At 41.1% G+C, this 23,693-nt stretch overlaps 2 protein-coding genes across 4 annotated transcripts in view; one reads left to right on the plus strand and one right to left on the minus strand.

Moving 5' to 3' along the window:
• Positions 1–416: 416 nt before the first annotated feature.
• POLR3C (RNA polymerase III subunit C) lies at positions 417–13,076 on the minus strand. The gene is made up of 15 exons (XM_061120975.1): positions 12,927–13,076; positions 11,774–11,940; positions 10,917–11,172; positions 10,625–10,810; positions 9,467–9,555; positions 7,383–7,487; positions 7,160–7,252; positions 5,653–5,733; positions 5,357–5,408; positions 4,804–4,864; positions 4,214–4,364; positions 3,348–3,449; positions 3,191–3,240; positions 2,617–2,766; positions 417–1,112 (listed from the first exon to the last, which is right to left on the minus strand). The coding sequence occupies exons 2-15, from the start codon at positions 11,918–11,920 to the stop codon at positions 1,031–1,033; spliced, it is 1,605 nt and encodes a 534-aa protein (XP_060976958.1). The 5' UTR covers positions 11,921–11,940; positions 12,927–13,076; the 3' UTR covers positions 417–1,030.
• A 44-nt stretch (positions 13,077–13,120) lies between these two features.
• Positions 13,121–23,693, plus strand: part of RNF115 (ring finger protein 115) — a 73,051-nt gene continuing 62,478 nt past the window's right edge. The window contains exon 1 of one of the 3 annotated variants that reach the window (XM_061120979.1): positions 13,121–13,523. In XM_061120979.1, coding sequence (XP_060976962.1) covers positions 13,422–13,523 — 102 coding nt within the window. In that variant the 5' untranslated portion in view covers positions 13,121–13,421. The remainder of the gene's footprint in view (positions 13,524–23,693) is intronic. The other 2 variants (XM_061120981.1, XM_061120980.1) reach the window with 2 other exon arrangements.

Genomic DNA, 23,693 nt, shown 5'->3' on the forward strand with positions numbered 1-23,693 from the left:
CACTTCTCTTTGCTTCCTTTCTTGCCTAGCCCTTTCCCCCTTTCCTTCTATACTACAGTCCCCCAACACATCCTTGAACTTATTTGTCTCCTTTCATTATGTTTGTGCTCGAGGCTATTCATCATTGCATCCTAGTACTAGGGGCGTAACTTGTGCTGAAAAATGATGGTAAGTGTCTTGAAGGCAGAGATGGTATTGTATTAAGAGTTATCTTTGTATATTGTATCTACAATTAATTGGCATTTCAATGTTTAATGAATCAGGACTAACACTGGTAGGAGCAAACTGAAGTGATTATGAAACAACACCTAACTGCTTTAAATAAAATGAAGCTGCTGGGACAAATTATACCAACTAGAATAGTCATCTATCCACAGTACTGAGAGAGGGAAGTTACAATTGCCAGTTTTTAGGAATAATGGTGAAGAGAAAGGCAGTGATTTATTGAGTGCTTATCATATGCCAAGCACTGTGCTAAGTGTTTCACACACATAATTTCAGATGTGTTAGAAGCCCAGAGCTGGCAAATGTGACATTTATCCATAGATTCTAGTATGGCTGCTTGGGCCAATCCACCTACTAGCCCTAAAAATAGCTTTTATCCCCCTCTCCGTGGTAGTCTTTCACATTCTCTACACTGTGTGTGTGTTTAATATTACAGTTTAACAAAGTAAAGAGCAGGTGCAGCTTTTTGAAAATGGAATAAAAGGCTTAGGAAGAAGTTTTTCTCATTGTCAGAGATGTTCAAACACAGCTTTAGCTGTGTTCTCGGTGGGAACTGATGCATCTAACAGATGATTAATCTAGTTGATTTAAGGTTCTTTCTCCTGCCAAGATTTGATGAGGGTAGAATATAATGATGGTTCTAAAACAGGATTAGCAAACTTAAAAAAAAGACAGGTCACACTCTTTCTGGTGTACTCTGGGTGGTAGGGAGAGGGAATGTCAGTACAGAATCTGGACCCTCTCCTACTCCTTTGTTCTTCCTTCCAATCCCCTCAGATCTTTGGAGGAAAACTTTTCTTCTGGGTCACTGTCTCTTCATGGTGCTCTCGATGTATGACTCCAGCAGGAAGATGGTTTCATCCACCTGGATCTCACAGGCATCCAACCTGAATGAAAAAAATGAGAGCATTTGTCCAGACTGAACATTTATCAGCACATTTAAGATTAGAGGCTGGACTGGTTACCCTCGAAAGTACTGGGCAGAAAGCAGGAGAACTAATAGCTCATTCTCCCATTGACCAAGCATCTCGTATGTGCTAGGCACTGTGGAAATTGCTGAGGGTTCAAAAAACAACGCCTCTGTCCCAGGAGAAGTTATAGTCTAATTTGCAAGGAGGAAAATGCACATGTTAAAGGCACAGGTGTAAAAGGACCTAGTGTCTTTTAAAATAGAAGCTGAGAGTGGCTGAGGCTGAAAGTGATTAGGAATAGAAGGGAGTACTGCTTCTACTGATATACTGATAAAAATCATCTATGAAAAACCCATACTGAGCATCATACTTAGTGGAGAATGACTGAAAACTTTCCCCCTATGATTAGGAACAAGACAAGGATGCTTTTTACTTCCATTCAACAATTCACTGGAAGTTCTAGTCTGGAAATTAGGCAAGAAAAACAAACAAAAGGCATCTGGATTGAAAAGGAAGAAGTAAAGCTATTTCTAATTCACAGATGACATAATCCTATGGACAGAAAAATCTCAAAGGATCCACAAAAAACTTACCACATCTAGTAAATGAATTGGCAAAACTGCAGGATGTAAAATCAAAACACAAAAATCAGTTCTATTTCCACACACTGGCAATGAACAATTCAAGAATGAAATTTAAGAAAACACTAAAACAGCATCAAAAAAGAATAAACAGGAATAAATTTAACCAAAAAAACTATAAGACTTGAATAATGAAAACATCATTGAAAGAGATTAAGGAAGAACTAAGTAAATGGAAAAAGACCTTTCATATTCATGGATTGGAAGATTTAGTATCATTAAGATGGCAATCTTCCCCAGAGTAATCTACAGATTCAAAGCAATCCCTATGAAGGTCTATGGTGAGGAGCGAAAGGAAATGAGGATGAAGGGACAGGCTAGTATGAAACCATGAAAGGACTTGTATGTTACGCCAAGGAGGCTGGTCTTTTTGCTGTAAACAAGAAGTCAAAAAAGCATTTAAAATAGAAGAGTGATGTTATCAATCCCTTTAAAGAAACTAACTTTGAAAGCATTATAAGAAATGGTTTGAAGGGGGAGGTGACTGCAAAGGTCTGGGAAAAAGGTGAGAAGGGCGTGCATGGAGAGCAAGATAAAGGCCAGATTTGGGACACACAGCTGAAGTAACATCAACAGTTGTGGTGAACATGAGACAGAGAGAGAGAGAGAGGAGAGAGAAAAGAGATGAGAGGAGAGAGAGAGAGGTGAGGGACGAGAAGCTGAGAATATCTTCAGAAATTTGAGCTTAGGAAAATAGGTGGATTAAATTCTGTTAATTGAGGTGAGGAAGAAGATAGAGTTTCAGTTTGCTCATGTTAAGTAGGAGGGGTGGCAGGACATCAAAGTGGATTTGTTTGGAGGGTACTTTGAAACACAGCTTTGAAGTTTGTGAGGCTTACTTGTTGACGTTACGTTTCAGGGTCTCTAGCTGCTGGCGTTCGGGGGCTGTGATCATCTCCTCTATTTCTTGTAGTTGTGCCTCTTCTGCACCTGTAGCCTGCATAGACGCAATGATGGCTTCTACCCTCTGAGACTTTTCTAGTAGACGCCTGTCAGAACAATACAACTCTGAGGCATGTCCCCTAGCCTTGGAAATTCTTTTATCCCATAGACCTGGGGCATAACTCCCCCTTTACTATGTTCCTGGTCAAAGTGGACAGTGTCACTCTCTAAGGATGTTTTCTACGAGTTTAATTAGAAATGTGACTATTCCTGAAACTCTTGCTGCTTCTCCCTTGTACTTAAAATTTGGTGCCAGTTTATATGTTGCTCATAAATTCAATCTGCAAAACTGTTTCACTGGGGATATATGAGAAAAGTGTATACGAATGCATGATTATGCCAAACTAAGCCAATAATTCAGTGCAACCAGACAGGTTATTATCTCTATTGGTTTCCATTTCTATAGGAAATTTCCCCATAAGCTTTTTGGCCTTGAAAAATGTAATTACTCAGTTGAAAAATGTTACTCACTTGTTTTCTTTGGTTTCAAATTGTCTCCTTTCTATTAAGTTGGCTACACTCTGAGGGGAGAGAAGAAATGCACATTTCTATATAAGCAGCTCAGGCAAAACAACTAAAGGGGGTGTGAGGGTGAGACATCTCTGTAGAGGGAGTGGGGAGGAGTTACCTTGTAGCACCTATGCAGCAGCATCCGGGCAGCTGACAGGATGTTCACAGTGTATAAATAGAAGGTCCGCGATGGGGCATGGTCTGGTGTTTTGGGAATTTCCTGTTTGTCCACAGAAAGAATAAGGGACATTATACTTTCCTTCAGAACTGGCAAAGTAAATACCTGTGCCATCTGGAGTTACTAAGCCCTCTCTTTCACTTATATTCCCTCTCCCCCAGGCATATAGCATCTGTGTTTATAGCATAATCGGCCATATGGAGCACTGGGATGTCCTGTTTTTCCCTTTGATTGTCAACATCCTGAGTGGGGAAGAAAGAGAAGGGACTTAACATTTACTGAGCAACTCTTATGTGCCAAGTAGACTGTATTTGATTTTTTACAACAAACTATATTATTTCTGTTACCTCCACCTATCACCATTTTGTAGGTGGGAAGAAGGGCGGTAGGTAATTTGCTTAGTGTAACTGGGTGATAGGCAGAGCTGTGATTCTGATTCCAAAATCCATTCTATCTTACTTCCTTTTAGGGTAGAGTACATAGCTCTGCATGCAGTGAGGACCCAACAGGTGCTATTGATAGACTGACCGGTAATAAACTTAAGGCTTGAGGAAAGGATAAATCACAGGAACAAGGAGCTAAAGAAAAAAGGTAGGGTGATTCTGGGGTGATTTCTTGGCTGTGCCTCTTTTTTACAATTCCAGATAAAGCTCCACAGTTATTTTGCAAGTGCTTGCTATGTCTTTGTCAAATCTTTTTTTTTTATTCTGTCTCAAAGATGGATACAGAGTTTGTTTGAGGTTCAGAATATTTGCTTCAGGAATTTCTCTCATCCGTCACCTCTGCTGGTTGGCAATTATTGTTACCTGCAGTGATATGAAATTTTCTGAGAGCATCTTATAAAGCATATCCTTTGCCTCCTTTGCTGGAATCATTGCAAAATCTTCTACTTGCTTCTGCTCCAGGTGTTTCTTTTGTAAAACTAGACGGAATATTCTGGCACAGCGAGATCCAAATCTGGAAAGGAATAAAGAAAGCAAATGGCATGCCAACATAAATTAGCTTTAGTTCTTAGTCACAGAGGGTTGTTTAGTGTCTTATGTGTGGAGCAAGGACCCGAGAGGAATAGCAATCAGAGAATCCTTCCTAACTCCACAGATCAATGACAATGCTGCTTATCATAAGAGCGTCACCAACTGCTGACTCGAATGCCTCAGTTCCCCCATTTGTAAGGAAAGGTGTTAGGAAGGATGATGAATTGGCATCCCTGGGAATTAAGCAGCAGGGTATTTAGGGTAAAGAGCAGTAATAGATGGGATCCATAGCAGTCCAATAGAAAATGGGGCAAGATGTGCCAAGGTGTGCCTATGCACTTACCTAATGATCAAATCACTTGTTCAAATGGGATGTGAAAGGAAGTACCTGACCCCCAACCCTTTCAGGGTAACCATCTTACCTCTCTTGTACAACGGACTCCAGAGTGGCCGTGGCTAGAGATCCTAGAGCCTTATGCAGGTCTTTATGTAGAGGGTAAAGGTCACTCCATAATGTTTTGGCCTGAATATTGTGCTCTTAGTTTCACTCCAGAGTCGTTAATTTAAAATTTAAATACTCTTTTGTTTTTCACATTAGTCTCATTTATGTTATGTAAGTATTTCAAAACCTTAATTAACTAAAGGTGCTTAAGTCAGGGTTTTGCTTAACTAAAATTTAGTTAGTTAACAATCTGTTTTACTTCTTTATCATCAGTGTTTTAGTTCAATTTTCTAACTTACTTAGTATACTGTATGTGTGTGTTAGTTGCTCAGTCGTGTCCAACTCTGCGACCCCATGGACTGTAGCCTGCCAGGCTCTTCTGACTGTGGAATTCTCCAGGCAAGAATACTGGAGTGGGTTGCCATTCCCTTCCCCACTTAGTATACTAAATATCAAATCTTTCCTAAAGTCACCCTTCTGTTTCATAGTTCAGGCTGCCTGACTGTTAAGGAAATAACCACCCATAAGGATACTGATGACATACATTCCTCCACCACTGTCGCCAGACTTTCCAACAAACTCTAGCTATTAAAAAAAGAGGGAGAGAGAACATGTGTTATCTGAACGGAAAGTCCAGTGATTCTGTTTCCAGAAGAGCAAATCCGCTCGAGGAGGTAGCAGGAGGCTCTCCCATCAGGCAATGGTAGACAAATTGTCTGAGCTGGCTAGGTAGAGAATGAAGCTGCAGAAGACTGCTACCAGTTATCAGCGGCAGAAATTAATACTAAACACAATAGAAAAAAGAAAGAAAAGAAAAAAAAAGACTTACTGGATCATCTGCCAGCAGAGTGAGATACTGATCAAGAACTTGCTTAGAGATGTTATAGCCAACAGGTAGGGATCTGAAGATCTATGGAGCAAAAAGAGACAGTGAAAATGGGTTTGGGAACTTAGAACTGGTGACATTGCTGAAATAAAGATGTTTTAATTTTAGATATCACAAGGATAAAAATGTCCCAAAGCACAGCAGCATTGTTGATAAGAGTAAAAAACTAGAAAGAATTCACATGTCCAATAATAAGAAATTCATTAAAATATAGTACAGTGTGGCCACATTAAGTGGAATGTGATATGGCCATTATAAAGAATGAGATCATGAAAAGGAAGTTTATGTATACTGTCATATGAGAGAAGCAAGTTTAGAATAGTATGCAGAGTATAATCCCTTTTAAAATTTTTATTAAAAAATATACATATACCCACATTTGAATGAGACTATATATAAGATGTCTGAATAAAGATATGTACCAAACTACTGACAAAGATCTCTGGGGTTGGGATTATGCAAAACTACATATGTATTTAAACTAGAGTATGTTACACACAAGAAGAGCAGATTGTAAGGATTCAGTCTGATGAGTGCTGATAATTGTATACACCCATGTAACTACCATCTACAAGATACAGCACTTGCCTGCCATTTCTGAAAGTTTGGGGAACTACAACTTTGAAAAACTATACATTTCTAGGGACTTCCCTGGGGGTCCAGTGGCTGAGACTCTGTGCTCCCAAAGCAGGGTGCCCACGTTCAATCCCTGGTCAGGGAACTAGACCCCACATGCTGCAACTAAGAGTCTGCATGCTGCAGTGAAAGATAATGCATGCTGCAACAAAGATCAAAGATCCCACGTGTAGCAACTAAGACCCAGTGCAGCTAAATAAATAAATAAATATTAAAAAAGAACTATAAATCTCTAAATACAGGTCCATATAATTATTTTTGTCATCGGAAAAACATTTGTATTTAAATTTTTGTTATATGATAACTTAAAAAAAATCTAAACACTGTAAAAATACAACTATATTTAACATGGGTAAATATTGGTATGATTATAAACAGTAACAGAATATAAAGTATTTGATATATTAAATTTTTTTCAATCAACAAAACTTAATAAACAAAATATTAAAACATTAAAAAATATATAATATACTGAAAAAAAAATACAAGCAGCCAAATAATATAATATCACTTTGCTGTAGAGCAGAAATTAACATTGTAAATCAACTATACTTCAATAAAATATATTAAAAATGAAAAAAAAAAAGAATTACTTGTACTTTGACTAAAATAGTGGTTTAGGTTTTTAAAGGCTGAATTCCTAAGAGGCCAAATGTTTCAGTACGTACCACCTGGGGATAATCACTGTCCCACCTCAAACGGCAAAACCCTTTCTTTCAAGGTCTGGACCTTAACCTAATCCCAGGCTCTACATATAATAATTATAACATCCAAGAATCTGTCAGAAAACTAGTATAAGAAGCATGAAGCTCACCTCGTTGGAAGACAATGGCTGGGTGAAGGGGGCACCAGAGGGAGTGGTGACCTCACTCATCCGGAGCATGGTCCTCACGATCTCACTACTGGTCTAGGTTTGAACAGTGAACTGGAATTCAGAATTCACTCTGCTGCATGGGCTCTGGCTATATGCCAATGGCCACATCCAGTAAACAGTGTCATGTTCCTGATAGCCACTGTCCCACCCATTTAGATATCACCTGGTCCATCCTGTTGGCAACTGCGCTGACAATGGCTTGGTCACGGAAGTGCTGGTGGAATCTGTCAAGGTTGGCCTGCCAATAAATCCCATCATCTGGAATGGGCTGAGGAGGAGAAAAGTATCAGAAAGAAACATTTAGATACAGTGAAGTTTTCAGGGGAGGGGTTTGGATTTCACTGTTCCTTTTCCTATACAATAGTGACTAAATTGGTTGGAGAAAAAAAGCATTCAGTTGTGTGAATTTAGTGAAGTGAAAGTTGCTCAGTTGTGTCTGACTCTTTGTGATCCCATGGACTATACAGTCCATGGAATTCTCCAGGCCAGAATACTGGAGTGGGTAGCCTTTCCCTTCTCCAGGGGATGTTCCCAACCCAGGGATCAAACCCAGGTCTCCCACATTGCAGGCAGATTCTTTACCAGCCAAGCCACAAGGGAAGCCCAATCAGAGATCTACTTTTCTTTATCCTGTCATTACCTTATTTTAGGCTCTAATCTTGACTCACCTGAATGACTATAAGTAGCCTCCTAACTAATTTTCTTTTTTTTAAATGAACACTATAAAAGAGGATAACTTGGTTTTCTGTTTTTAATCTTTTTCTTTTTGCACTGTCCTCCCCGTTTCTCATAGAGCTGTGCTTTTTCAGCTGAGGTACAGTTCCCCTGAAAAATCTGAAAAAAGCTATGAGTACTCTATAGAAAAATGTACATATGAGCAAGTACAGGTGGACTCTCTGAAATGCATCCATGAAATTGTACAAGTTATGAACCACTGTACTATAGTAACATTTCTAAAACTTAAATCTAACTACTTCATTCACCTGTCTATGACTCCCCCTTATCTTCAGGGTGAAGTGTAAACCTCTTTAGTCAATCAAAAAATACTTATTGATATTATGCTAGTATTCCAGGTACCAGGGACAAGATATTGTCCTCAAAGAGTTACAGTTTATTGGGAGCACAAATAATACATAATTTCATCTACCTTTAAATGCTGTGAAGATGAAATAGGAAAATGTGGTAGAGAATGGAGTAGAGAGTGGGCAAAGGTGCGTGAGCTCTTAAAAAACAGCATTTGAACTGAGATCGGAATGAAGAAAAAGAGGCAACTACATGAAGATCTGAGGAAGAAATCCTAGGGATGAAAGCCAAAAGACTAGAAAGAGCATGTATGACATATTTGAGGGACGGAAGGAAGAGCTGAGATTGGAAAGCCTTGTCTCCAGCAGATCATGCAAAGACTTAGTTCATGTAAAGGATAATAATCAATGGTAAAGATCTAGATTGCTTCTAAGAGTAATGGGAAGTTTTAAAGGAGTCAAATATCAGTAATGGTTTTTTGTTTTCTTTTTAAAGAACAATTTAGGAAGTCATTTTGGCTCTTATGTAGGTATGAATGTAGGCAGGGAGACCGCTTAGGAGAGCATTGGTGAGGTCTTGACTACAGTGATAGTGGTTTGGATTAAGGTGACTGGTAAGAAATAGTCAGATTTGAATTAATTTTAGAAATTGGGTTGACAGGTTTTACTGTGAGGTCAGATGGCTCCCAGGACTTTGGTTTAAGCAAATAGTATCCTAGGTGGTTTGTCTTGGTGATGTCCCTAAGATGAGGAAAGCTTAGGAGGGAATAGATAGCTAGGAATGAGAAATCAATTACTCTGTTCTAGTCATACTACTTTTGGGATGCTTATTAGACATCTTTATAGGGATGCTGAGAAGGCATTTGAATGTAAGAGCTCAGGCCTACTTATATCTTTCTAGACTCGTTTGTGTCCACTTATCCCTGTGGTCTCTATAGTCCAGCCACAGTGATCAATTTAAACTTTTTCTAGGCCCTTTATTTTTGCATAAGCTACTACCTCTGTCCAATGAGGTTAAGCCTCAGAAGGGAGACAGTAATGGACAGTAGAGAGACAGTAATGGGGTGCCCTCTTTGTTAAGTCTGTCCCTGGCCAACATTTGATGAAGTTTATAATCCTACTACTTCTCAACTCAAGAACCTTGAAGCTGTTTCGGGGCTTGTTATCTCAGTGTTCTTCCTGGCTGGCCTCAGGGTGAAGACTCCAAGTCCAGAAGCATCATTACCTCTTTGTTGTCTGTGGTCTGTTTTGGTCTCTTGGCCTTGGGCTCCCCAGTAGCATCTTCGTCAGACGATCTCCTCCTTTTACCTTTCCCTGCCAAACATAACAGTTGCACTGATAGGCTATATCTCCTATGATGACAGGAAACGGCGGAAGGTGACAGCACGTGTCGCTCTCCCAAAGACATCTGTAGTGGCCTCTAGGTAAGAGATGTTGAGGAGACGGAGGAACTACAAGAAATTCAAGTTAATGATGAAGTCATCTGAAACTCAACATGTTCAAAAAGAAACTCATAGTCTCTCTCCCTCAAACTGCTTCTGTTCCAAGGCTTCCTTTCACAGTGAACGGTAGGCTCATCCTTCCATGTACGCCAGCCAGATGTCATTCTTGATTTCTGTTTTCCTCACCCCTTCTATGCCTGATTATTCACTGGTTTGTCTACATTTACCTTTGCCCCATCCTTTCTGCAGACAGAAACATATTTTTAAAATGCAAATTAGATCATGTTACTTCCTCTAAAATCCTTTAGTAGTTTTCCTTCGCATCTAGGATGAAGAACAAGTGCTCTATGAGGTCTTGCATGATCTATTCCCTGCCTATCTCTCTAACCTTATTGTATGGCTCTCTTTCCTTTGCTCTCTATGCTTTACCTACACTGATCTTCTTTTAATTCCTCAAATATACTGTTTTTTTCCCTCACTACATACAATTCCTTTTGCCAAGAATGCTTTTCCTCTGTACCTCTTCACACCTTACCTCACTGACTGGCTCCTACTTCTGCTTCAAATCTTGGTTCAAATGCCATTTTCTCAAAGAAGCATGTGCCCTAAACTCCCAGGTAAATCTGGTCCCCTGTTATATATTTTCCTAACACTGCTAACACACTTTTCATACTTTTTCTTCACAGTACTAATCCCAGTTTGTTAGTTACATATCCATGAGACTATCTGATTAATGTAAGCTTCCTATACTAGACTCAAGCTCCACAAGGGCAGGGACCATAATGTTTTTTTCATCACTTTATACCACACTATCTGGCACAGAGCAAATCCTTGGTAACTGCTTCATTGATTAAGTCATTCATTTAACAATCACTATGAAACTTTCATGAAAGAATCTACAATTAGGGCAAGTCACAGATCTCGGGGTCAAAATTCCTTACCTATCAAGCTCAGTTTAGGAACCAGGTACATGTCCTTTTCATTGATGACAAGAGTGGGGGCAGGTGGTGGCGGCCCAGTATCTGAATTCTCAGTGGCAGGCACCAAGGGGCAACGCTGCACAAAGTGTGTGTCCACTAGTCGCACAAATGTGTTTGACACCTCAGCATAGTCCATGGTCTTGCCATCTGTATGACAGGGAAACAGGTATGAGACGGCCTCAGAGAGCTAAGGGTTCACTCCTGCAGCCAGTCAATCTATGCTTTTGTCAACAGCCGTGGACACAGTACTGACCCTCCATAGTCTCTGTGAGCCTATCCGCTACTTTCTTCACAACAGCTGACATTGTCATTTTGCCATTCAACAACAGCTCCTCAACAATCAGCTCTCCCGTGTCACTGTACAGTGTCTTGGCGGTATAGATGTACCGGGGATACCTAAGCATTCGCAACACCCGGTGGCACTGGGCTTCATACTCCACCACGCCACGTTTGTGCACTTGATATATCACCAAGTTGTGCTGGATGAGGACACAAAGAGCTTTTTTTACCTAGAGAGGATATAAAAGAAAGAGAAGAAAAATCTGAAGATGCAGTTCATTATTGCTGGCAAGTTTTGTCCAACAGTTTCCTAAATATCAAGAGACAGCTGCAAATTGCTCCCTCTCTCCACTGGAATAGTTAGTAAGAATCGTGAGTGGAAAAAATCAGGAAGATTCCTTACTATGATGTTCATATTTCCTCCAATCTTTATCTTTCAAAGTACAGTTTACTTCCCGTCTATTATTCTCATTCCTAAGATGTAGTACTGAGATTAACAGACTCATTATGAATAAAAGAAGTATGGGATAGAGGGGGAAAGATTTGCTTAGGAAGATACAAGGAGCCAGAACTCTTTGAGAAGCAGAACCTTGGGCCCTATGTCTCATTCTCTCTCTCCTATCAAATAACACCATTCTGATCCTAGGGCAGACTTTGCTCTTTTCCATTTTGTGGGGTTATCCAGTCTCTTACTCACGTCTGACTCTTTGCAACCCTATGGACTGCAGCACAGCAGGCTCCTCTGTCCTTGTGGGGCAGGCAGTAACAACATTCAAGGGCAGGTAAAAGAAATTAATGAAATGAAAGCAAACTGACGTGATCCAAACATACCTGATCCAGCGAAGTTCCTGTGTCATGGGCAATAACTCTTAGGGGCTGGCTGCCAGTTCTGATTAGGTGGACTCCAATTTTTTCTACAATCTCTCCAAAATGCTCTTGCAGCAACAAAGAACACAGTTTAATTTCTGCTTGAGTCATTATGCTGAGGAGTCTCAGAGCTAGGAAAAAAATAAAAGACATTATGATGGGAAGTTTTTCTTTTATGTTGGGAGCAGAATTGCTGAATGTAAATTCATGTTCTTCCTAGATGGCAATTTGACAGTAGATATACCAAAAGCCTTAAAATCCTGCATATCTTTGACCTAATGCTTTTGTTTTGGATATTCTGTCCCAAGGGAATGATAAAAACATGTCACTTTAGAATACTGATATTCTGGGAACCTAATAAGTGATTATTTCAATAAATTATGGTATATGCATACAATGGAATTCTATGCCAACATTCATAATACAATATGTATTAGTGTAGAAAATTATTCATTAAGTGAAAGATGCAGGTTACAAAGCAAAATGTAGAGGAAAGTTTAATTACTGTGAAAAAACCCCCACACACATGCATCGAAAAAGAAGACTGGAAACCTATGTATATGAGATTTATCTTTATGGGATCATGTATGGTTCTAATTTTCTTGAAAGATTGGGTGTAGATGGTTTTGCGATCTATCACAGACCTTAGATTCTATACTTCATTGTTTCACTCCTATTGGAAGTGAACAGGCAATGACAACTTTGCAAAGTAAGTTAGGAGGTAAATGATAGCCTTTCAACAGGGTGTTTCAGATAGGAGATGAAGTATGTTGTTAGCAGGGCAGTATTTAATTCTGAAATTTCTATTTCTTCACTAAGTAGACACAAAAAGAAACAGACATGGTTGACTACACAATCACAAGTGCTATTAAATACTGGTTTGTTCATTTATTTCTCCCAATTCCTCAGAAGCCAACCCAGACTTTGCCTTTCAGCTTCATTATTCCCATCCACAGGTCTTTCGGGACACATCCCCAGACCCTCTGCCATCCTCGAAAAGGATTTCTAGAGAGCCTGGGTCCTGGCTCTTCACTCCCTTCCCGCTGGTTCCGGTTCCGGATTGGATCCCCGGGTCCAGGGACAGGGCTGCCTCGTTCAGACCGCATTTTCCACTAACCTCTGGGTCAATGCAACGTAACGCCGCTGAGTTCCCCACGACTGCTTTGTGAGGTTCCCGCTGACCGCCGGGGCAGAGGGGGAGCCCAAGGTCCTTTCGCGCAGGAGCACGGCAACCGAGGAGGACCGGCGAAGAGGAAAAACGTGTGCCGCTCTACCCCAGCGTTTCGGTGGTTTCCGGGGACGCTCTTTCTTTCCTCTCGCTGGGAGTTTGGAGGACCGGCGAGGGGCTGTTTGAGAAGCCGGCAGGCGGGCGGCGGCGGGCGGACTCTCCTTCCTGCGCCTCTTTGGTTCTGGGAGGCGGGCCGCGGGGTCAGCAGCCGCGCCACCGCCTCTGTGGGCTGGGCGGACTCACGTGACTCACGCGGGCTCTGGAGAGGCTGGCAGCACTGAGGAAGCGGCGGCGGCGGCCGAGGAGGCGACAGCAGCCGGGAGGTAGCGGCCTGGCGAAAGACCGGCCGGCTGCCCTCTCGGACAGCCGTGGCGAAAGAGAAAAATGGCGGAGGCTTCGGCGGCCGGGGCCGGCGCGGGCTCTGCGGTTGCCGCGCACCGGTTTTTCTGCCACTTTTGCAAGGGCGAGGTCAGCCCCAAACTACCGGTAAGAGCCCGGTTTCTCTGCGCTCGGGCATCGGCCCGGATTCCTCTCCCAGATGTCCTGGAGTGGGGGTTAAGCTTCCCATACAACCCCGATTCACCTGACGTCGGTCTCTCCAGTACCCTGCTGCCCGGGCGTCTCGGCCCAGGCTCCGCAACTCTCGCTCGGATGTTCCACCTGCCCCTCACTTTCTCTCCCCTCTTGACCAGCTCCTCCCTCCCCCCTCCCGCGCTCCATTTTTAATTTTTTTGACCTTCTTTAGCAAGTTCTCTTCTGACATGTCCCCTGTTTTCATGCACTCTTCTTCACCTTGTCTCCTTCCCACGATGACCTCTCTTTTCCTGCAATTCGCTATTCTTTCCTCTGTTGCCTCTCACCTTTATTCCTTTTCCACTTTTTACCAGACCCTTCCCCTTCCCCCTCCTCATTAAAGCAAAATAGCGGATTGCCGAGAATTGTCCTTATTCGGTCGTCCCTAGGAAAGGAAGCAAGAAAACGCGGAGAGAAAGAGAGGGTTGGAAGGTAACTGGGATGGAGAGGGGGATTTTGCTCTTCAGGGGTTTCCAGTGTTCTTCTGAAAGTGAAAACAGCAGTGTGCTAATGACTTGCAGACTGCCTGCGCTCCCTATCACTATTGAAGGAAATGGCTTTAGGAAGAAGGCAGAACATATTGTTTCAACTTGCTTATTTTGATTGTCATGCTGCCAGTGTCTTTCGCACCACCTGCCTTACTCACCCTTCCTCCTCTGGTTCTCTCTTCGCTTAATAAAAAAGATCTAGGACAGAATGCTGGGGACTGCATCATCTAATGTAAAATTGGTTTTCAGTACTCTCTGCCAGATTTTGTTAGTCCCTAGAGAGGTAGTGCTATGGCTGTGAAAAAAAGTGCTTCTGCAGCAAGCTCGCCAGCTACAACACCGAAACCACACAGGCTTTTTTGGCTTGGGCTATAGACCCACCAGGATGAATGTTAATCCTGCCTTTGGCCAACCATCGTTAGCTAGTTATGAATGTTTTTCTCCTTAGAAGTATCTGTGTTCAGCCTTAAGTCAGGGTGCCTAACAACTTCCTTTGGTGTTTACAGCGTCTCTGATAAAATCTGTAAGAAAGCCTACTAAAGTGTGTCTGTATATCTTATTTCTTAGAAACACCAGTGGAGGCCAGGGAGAAAGTGCCTAAAGGTAGAGCCTTTTTGCCTAAAGGTTGTGCTTTTTCAGGCTCTTAGAGCATTTTCTTTCTTCACTATTTGCCCCACCCCCAATTTTGTAGTCATAGTTTCATCTACATGCTGTTTTAGTTTTGCTTGCTGGTTTTTGGCTGTGTTTGTGTCTGTCTGCTTTTTGCCATACTGCTCTTTACTGCTAATCTTGATCTATCTATCTCAACTTCGTGTGTTTTTGATTTGGATCCTCTCAGATAAGAAGACAAATTTCTTTTAGAAAGGAGGTACTAAGAAATGAGGGGGAAATTGTGAAGGGAATTTTATTTTTTATTTTTTCCTGGAGAAAAAAGTATAATAACATGTATACCTCCTATATACAGGGGAGATGCCAAGGAAAACTGAATCTCTCCCTGAAAGGACTATAAAGCCATCTCGTTAAATAACATCTTCAGCTAGAAGCAGAATACTTTGGGGAAGAGGGGAGACCAGTTTTGGCATTATCATGCAAAACACGGTGAACAAGCATGATTGCAGATTTAAGTCAGGACTTCTCCATTGATAAGAATTGAGATTTCACTATCCTTCTGTTTCTGGTGCAAAGAGGGACAAACCCTTACAAATGGAGATTTCTGTGTTGTAAGTGTTCTTCACAAAAGGGCAATGGCTACTCAGTTTTTTTGAGATTTTAGAATGAAAATATTATTCAGTGGTATTGTTGTTAGGTTTCAAAGAAGTCTTCATTTTAGAAATGAATAATGATTCAGGAATTTTCTTTTTTATTAAAAATGTTTCCCTGTTTACAGTGAAAGTAGTTTTAGTAAAATTTAGTGAATATTAAACTTGGATTTTATTTTTAAATTAATTAAATTTTTTGGAGAAGGAAAGAGTGGCTTTATTACTTTACCAGGCAAAGGGGGATAGTAGGCTAGTGCCTCAAGAACTGTGCCCTCCTCCCTGGTGAGTTGTTATTCAGTCACTAAGTCACTAAGTCAACTGTTTGCGACCGTGTTGACTGCAGCACTGCAGGCTTCCCTGTCCTTCACCATGTCCCAGAGTTTGCTCAAATTCAGGTCCATTGAGTCAGTGATGCCATCCTACCATCTCATCCTCTGTTGTCCCCTTCTCGTCTTGCCCTCAGTTTTTCCTAGCATCAGGGTCTTTTCCAGTGAGTTGGCTGTTTTCATCAGGTAGCCAAAGTATTGGAGTGTCAGTTTCAGCATCAGTCCTTCCAAGGATATTCAGGGTTGATTTCCTTTATGATTGACTGGTTTGATCTTGCTGTCCAGGGGATTCTTAAGAGTCTTCTCTAGCACCACAGTGTGAAAGCATCAGTTCTTCCCTCTCTTAACCTTCTTTATGGTCCAACTCTCACATTCGTACATGACTACTGGAAAAACCGTAGCTTTAATTATATGGACCTTTGTCGGCAAAGTGATTTCTCTGCTTTTTAATACGCTGTGTTTTTCTTCCGTATGAAAGACAGAAGTCTTTCTTCTGTCACAGCTTTTCTTCTAAGGAGCAACCGTCTTAATTTCATGGCTGAAGTCACCATCTGCAGTGATTTTGGAGCCCAAGAAAATAAAGTCTGTCACTGTTTCCATTGTTTCCCCATCTGTTTGCCATGAAATGATGGGACTGGATGCCTTGATCTTCGTTTTTTGAATTTTGAGTTTCAAGCCAACTTTTTCCCTGGTGAGTAGGGAGAGGTTATATAGTTGCTGCTGCTGTTGCTAAGTCGCTTCAGTTGTGTCTGACTCTGTGCAACCCTGTAGACGGCAGCCCACCAGGCTCCTCCGTCCCTGGGATTTTCCAGGCAAGAATACTGGAGTGGGTTGCCGTTGCCTTCTCCGTTATATAGTTAGGCAGGGGTGTATGATAAGGATCAAGGCAGTAACAGTCTTGCACTCTTCTGCAAGATTTCAAGAGGGTGGGGTTGTGTGCAGGGTCCTAGGTGGTAGGTGTTGGGGTTTCCTAATCTTGATGAGCCTTTCTGGTCCCTTCATCTTGCCTCAGGTGGTTCATTGGCTGCTCCTCCTTTGATTAGCAATTGTTTTGCCCTGTGGAACTCAAGAGAAGGTCATGGAGGCTGGAGTCTTCCCTATAAGAAACTGGGCACAAAACAGCCTCCATGTGTAGGAGCCCCACAGGACCCTGCTTGGCATTAAGCTGAGAGTGAACGGAGAAGGGTCCAGAGGCCTCTAAACAAGTGCATCCAGGAAGCCACTGACAGCTTAAGAGGAAAGGAGAGGCAAATCACTTAGGCTGGGGTCTGAGTCAGGGAAGGTTTCTTGGAGGCATTCCCGCCTAGAAGAATCAAGACAAGTGGACAAAGATAGGGCAGCATATTCCAAGTGGCCAGCATGGTTGGCACTTAGGCAAAAGCAGAGCAATGCATGAGCTCTATCCTTCATTCAGGTGTGCCTCCTCTTGCCAATTTTCCTCTGATTGGCATTGGGTGAATCGGGCCTTACAGCTGTCTTCTTTGCCGGCCCCAGATGAGTTAGGGAGGGAGAGGGTGAGTCCTCCTCTAAACTTGGATTTTAAAATAAAGGATTTTGATTATATGGTCTGAAGCCCTAGTATTTCAAGTTTATATTAAGTATCATTGGGTAAATTGGTATTGTATGTTTTTTGATCATCAGATGACAGCGGAAATACTTAAGTAACTTAAAGTTATTTTCAGAATATAGCAGAAGCTTCTGCCTCACCTGTCTATCCATTGAGAGACACTGTGAAGCCAAGACTGATGGAGTTAAGTATGCAACACTGAGAGACGCCCCTCAGGGATGACTGGGTGGTGCCACAGAGGACTGTGTCATGCAACTACACTCCATACTATCCTCTCCCCTTTTAAAATCAAGGTCAGGGAATATTACCTTACGAGATTAAATTCTGTAGTCATTGAACAGGTGAGATAAATCATGCAGAGTAAACAACTTTTAGTATTGATGAAACTAGGGTGGTTCCTAAGTGTTTTATGGAGATCAGAGTATCTAGACTCAGAGAGGAGACCAGTCTCCTTAAGGACTGCAAGTGTATTACTCACCTCTGAGGCTTTGCCTGAAGAAAGTAGCCAACTTTTCTCCCTCTTCCGTCTCTTTATTATATCACCTTTGGACTAATAAAATGTCGTCCTTATCAATAAGTAATATTACCTAGTTTGTTTCTTTGTTTTCCAGGTGCTATACAAATCCCTTGTAGCTCAGTTGGTAAAGAATATGCCTGCAATGCAGGAGACCCAGGTTTGTTTTCTGGGTCAGGAAGATCTCCTGGAGAATGAAATGGCAGCCCACTCCAGTATTCTTGCCTAGAGAATCCCATGAACAGAGGAGCCTGGCAGGTTACAGTCCATGGGATTGCAAGAGTCGGACACGACTTAGCGACTAAACAACAATACAAATCATTGTTATTGTGCTATACTTGTAATGACTCTAATACAGGAAAACTTTCTAACCGCCCCATAAGAGAAGCTAGAAAGTAGACTTCTTAAAGACTTTGTGATTCTTAAAACTCTAAGCTCCCTGTCCTTGCTTTTTATTTTTTTAAAATTTACTTATTTATTTTTGGTTGCAATGGTCTTTGTTGCTGTGTGTGGGCATTCTCTAGTTGTGGTGAGCGGGGCCTACTATTCGTTGGGGTGCATGGGCATCTCATTGTAGTGGCTTGTTGCAGAGCACAGGCTCTAGGCATAATGGGCCTGGTAGTTGTGACCCAGGGGCTCAGTAGTTGTGGCGAACGGACTTTTGTTGCCCTGTGACATAGAATCTTCTTGGACCAGGGATCTAACCTGTGTCCCCTGCCTTGGCAGGCAAATTCCTATCTACTGTACCACCAGGGAAATCTGACCTAGAGTTTTAAAAGTGCATGACTCTTAGGAAGATCCTAGAATGGTGTTTTAAGTAATATTAGTAGTTTTGTTGAACTGAAGGAAGGAATTAGTGATTTGAACTGGATTTTAGAGGTTTTAATTATTTAAATTTCTTAAATTCTGCTATTGGTGACTTACCATCTAAAAAGTCTGCTTGATAATCTAGCATCTTTCTGTGCTTTATAGCAGTTGCTTATTAAATGTCTCTTGAAATATTCTGAGTTGAATTGTTGTAGAGCTGGTAAGTGTGCTCTTTTGCGACCCCACGGACTATAGCCCGCCAGGCTCCTCTTTCCATGGGATTTCCCAGACAAGAATACTGACGTGGGTTTTTCCTTCTTGAGGGGATCTTCCCGACCCAGGGATGGAACCTGCAGCTTCTGCATTGGCAGACAGTCTTTACTGCTGGACCACCAAGCTGAGCCATCAGGAAGCAAGCCCTTGAGTTGAATACCCAACAGTTATTTTAAAAAAGTAGTGGTGTTAACGGTATGAGATCTTTACCTAAAAGGCTTCGGTGGAACAAAATGCAACCACTATCATGTGAAGTTTGAATATAACAGTGTCAGTAATTATATTCCCTGCAAGGAGCTAGAAGAAAGATATGCATGTTCTTATGGGTAGAAGGCTAGTTCTGGTATTGAGATTCTGCTGATAAGTTGACTTTTATGTATATCTTGGGGAAATCTTGGGATTTTTTTCAATATGAGGAAGAACAAAAACCTTAGACTCACCACAGGTGAAATTCCTTGTATTTTTAAGGGGAAGTAACACTTTTTGGTTGCTAATACTTTTTGTTTCTTTATGTTTACTTGGCTTTTTATGACCTTTGCTTACATTAAGGGAGAGGATGCTGAGGTCTCTCAGACAGCCATCATATCCGAAGAGGAAAAACCATGTGGATTGTTTCTTATTCTCTCTAGTCAAATTAGAAGGGTCTGAGAATAAGCCTGTGAATGCTGACTTCTTTTCATCTCCCCACAGCTTAATGTTGATTAATAAAGGAGATAATGTAGAGCAGTGGGTCTCTTGGGGTCACTTTCTCTCCTTGTGGTTACTGAGACCAGAGGAATTGGATCATGCCTCTCAAGTTACACACTGTGGGGCAACTTCTAAAAGTATGAAGATTTTTTGTCAGTTGGAAATTAATTGAAGTAGTAACACAACATGTAACTTAGTAAGACATCTGGAAATTCCAGTTTGAAAACAAAGTAAAAAGCAGACACCAAGTCTAACTTTTAGTTTTTCTATAGCTCATCTTTACATTAATTAAGCATTACTTTCTCTGTTTCTCTTAATGTTCTTGAGAGTTTTCATGAGCTCAGGAGATTTTGTGCTTAAACTTTTAGTTTCCCCAAATTCTTGGTCGAGTTGGTGAATTGAAGTTATCAAGCCTTGTTTTAATACTGTTTGTTCATAGGATTGAAGTTGAGTCATCTGACCCTCTCAGTTTGTCTTGGTGTATCCCACTGTAAAATAATACTGAGGTGTGCCCATTGAAAGCTTGAGTGGGCGTTCAGAGAAATGGAGCTATTTAACTTTTGATTGAAAGGTTGTGTAGGAACTAGCAGTCCTTATTTGTAGAGAAATAAGGCCTTTACCATAGTAGAAACATTTTAGGTGGTTCTTACAGTTTCACATAAAAAAGTTTAGGTTAGATCCTGAAAGATTTTTTTGAAGCCTTTTTTTTTTTTTTTAAGTTCAGTTGTTATTTCAGAGTTCCTTAGAGGTATACAGATACGTGTATAATAAATAGAAGTGACTGGTGATTTTAAACCAGGCACACTTTTCTTGTATGTTAAATAGATTGCCTAGCCTCTTTCCCCAAAACAGGCCAGTTAGTTTTGTTTTCCTTGAAAATCTGTTAAGGTACTGATCTCTTTCCTTGATGAGTTCAACAAGTATCACAGGAAGTAGGCAAGGTATCCTATATTCACCTACTTGCCACTCACTTTGATGCTGTGCAGATCTGAACCTAAACTACTGTTTTGATTGCTGATATAGTGTGAAAACTATAATGGTACATTTACTTTTTGTTTAATAACATGTAATAGGTAAATTCAGCAAATTAGCTTTTACTGCTGTTTTTAATTTGCGTATTTATGATTAAAAAGTGGAAGTAATATTCACCAATAAGAATAATGAAAGTGTTTAATTCTCTAAATTTTTCAACCTTATTTTACTAATCACTAAAATTATTGGCTTATTATTATTCTGTGCCAAGTGTAGGTGCTAATTCAGTTAGGGAGACTTGTTTTGATAATATACTAGCATTTTGGTTCTTTTTTGTTTGTTTTTGAAATGGAAAATTTTATTTGGGCCAAACTGAGGATTTTAACCCTGGAACAGTCTCTTAGAAAGCTTTGAGAACTGTTCTTTACTAGCATTCTCTTTTAGCATACAATCTGTATTCGATGAGCAAATTCAGAGTTCCCAAGGTTTTTAATAAGGTTAGCAATGTAACATTGGTCTTTCTCATCTTGCAACACTCATGCCATAAAAGGATTTCAGAAATCTGTTACTGAGTGTGAATTAGTTCTCTGAACTTAAGTATTAAGTGATTGTCCCCCTGGCTGTTATTCAGGAAGAAAACCAGTTTACAAAAACAAAAGTCTACCATCAGGCCACAGTTTTTTAGTGTTATACAAAGATACCTATACAATTTAAATATTTGGAGAGCTGTGATTGAGTTCCAGGTCATTAGAACTGCCTTTGTTCCCTAAGAATAGTAACATTCACAACCTTCATCATTTTGTTCCTTCATTCCAGACCTGAAAGGTTGACATTATCAGGGATTCCAAACAGGAATATATAGTCAACCAACTTTCTTTGGTTCATTGTGTAACAAGGCAGAAAATCAGGTCAGGAGACAAAGTGTCATTTGATATAATTTGATCAGATGGTCAAGAAGCCAGATTTTCTAAGGAAAAAATAAATTGACTAAATTACAAGAGTTATCAGAGTTAAAGTTAATACAGTGTAGCCAGAAAGGGTTTAGTTATAGTGTTCTTTGCTTGCTTACAGTAAAGGCAGCAAGAAGGGGAACAACTCAGTGGCATAGATATAAAATGTTAAGTGATCCTAAAAGTTTGCCCGTAGTTCTGTTGTGTGCCGTCATAGTCTGAGGGAAAAGTTTGTCTTCCTATGTTCAGTTTAGGCTAATAGACTCTTCTTACTTAAATTGACAACCTTCATTCATTCAGCAATTATATTCTAAGCTCTACATTCTAAGCATTGTGCAGAAAGAAAAGCATACTTGGTGGGGAAAGAAAAATAACCTGGGATTAAAAGTCACTGAAATCATGTACAAAGTTTATGTTCTAATAATAAAATTCCACTTAGGGAAGTAAAGACATATAAAACAAACTTCTGTGAATATCCTAATCTTAAGTGTGGTTGTTGTTCAGCTGCTAGGTTGTGTTCTCCTCTTTCACAGCCCCATGGACTGTAGCCAGTAAGGCTTCTCTGTCCGTGGGATTTCTGAGGTGGGAACACTGGAGTGGTTGCCATTTCCTTCTTGAGGGGATCTTCCCAGCCCAGGGATAAAACTGGCATCTCCTGCTTGGCAGGTGGATTCTTTACCACTGAGCCACCTGGGAAGCCCCCAAATCTTCAGTATTATTTAACCTCAAAATAAAAATTGAATGAATGAGACTTTGTGTTTTCCTGAAGGAGAGTTAGAGGAGACAAGTAAATGAAGACAACATTGTTGTCTAGAACAAACTGTGTTCTAGTTTTACAGATGGAGAAACAGGTCTTCCCAAAGACCGTGAACTGGTGGAACTGGGAATAGAACCCAGAAATTCTGTTACCGACCTGGGTCTGTGGACTCATTAATCAACAGAAATTGATGAGAGGCCAGATGAGAAGTTCAGGCAAGGCTTTATTGGGACTTGTGCTTCAAGTAAGAAACAGGTGCTCTTGCTCATTTTCTGAGGTGAGGTGAGCTAGTGGTTCCTTAAATGAGGTAAGGGTCGGGGTGGATGGGTGGGTTGGGCAGGAAACATAGTTTAGGTGGTCTGCCCACCTCAGGTGATGCTGTGTGCAGGTACCATGTGCTTTTGTTCCCAACACCGCCTGCATCTCCGAAAAGTCAGTCAGTTTGTGGCCTTTTTGTATCTTACTGTTCATAATTGCCCCAACTGCACGTATATGCAGTTACTGTTCAATTCAGTTCAGTCGCTTAGTTGTGTCTGACTCTTTGCGACCCCATGGACTGTGGCACCCCAGGCCTTCCTGTCCATCACCAACTCCCAGAACTTGCTCAAACTCATGTTCATCGAGTTGGTGGTGCCATCCAACCATCTCATCCTCTGTTGTCCCCTTCTCCTCCTGCCTTCAATCTTTCCCAGCATCATGCTTTTTTCCAATGAGTCAGTTCTTCGCATTAGGTGGCCAAAGTAGTGGAGCTTCAGCATCAGTCCTTCCAATGAATATTCAGGAATGATTTTCTTTAGGATTGACTGGTTAGATCTCCTTGCAGTCCAAGGGACTCTCAAGAGTCTTTGCCAACCCCACAGTTCAAAAGCATCAATTCTTTGGGGCTCAGCTTTCTTTATAGTCCAACTCTCACATCCATACATGACTGCTAGAAAAACCATAGTTTTAACAAGACAGACCTTTGTCAGCAAAGTAATGTCTCTGCTTTTTAATACACTGTCTAGGTTTGTCATACTTTTCTTCCAAGGAGCAAGCATCTTTTAATTTCATGGCTGCAGTCACCATCTGCAGTGATTTTGGAGCCTAAGAAAATAAAGTCTCTCACTGTTTCCGTTGTTTCCCCATCTATTTGCCATGAAGTGAGGGCATGATGATAGTTTTTTGAATGTTGAGTTTTAAGCCACCTTTTTCACTCTTTCACTTTCATCAAGAGGCTCTTCAGTTCCTCTTCACTTTCTGCCATAAGGGTGGTGTCATCTGCATATCTGAGGTTATTGATATTCCTCCCGGCAATCTTGATTCCAGCTTGTGCTTCATCTAGGCTGGTATTTTGCGTGATGATTTCTGCATATGTTAAATAAGCACGGTGACAATATACAGCCTTGACATACTTCTTTCCCAATTTGGAACCAGTCTGTTGTTCCATGTCCAGTTCTAACTGTTGCTTCTTGACCTGTATATAGATTTCTCAGGAGACAGGTAA

This window comes from Dama dama, chromosome 20 (assembly GCF_033118175.1).
Source record: "Dama dama isolate Ldn47 chromosome 20, ASM3311817v1, whole genome shotgun sequence".
In the NCBI taxonomy this organism is placed as follows: Eukaryota; Metazoa; Chordata; class Mammalia; order Artiodactyla; family Cervidae; genus Dama; species Dama dama.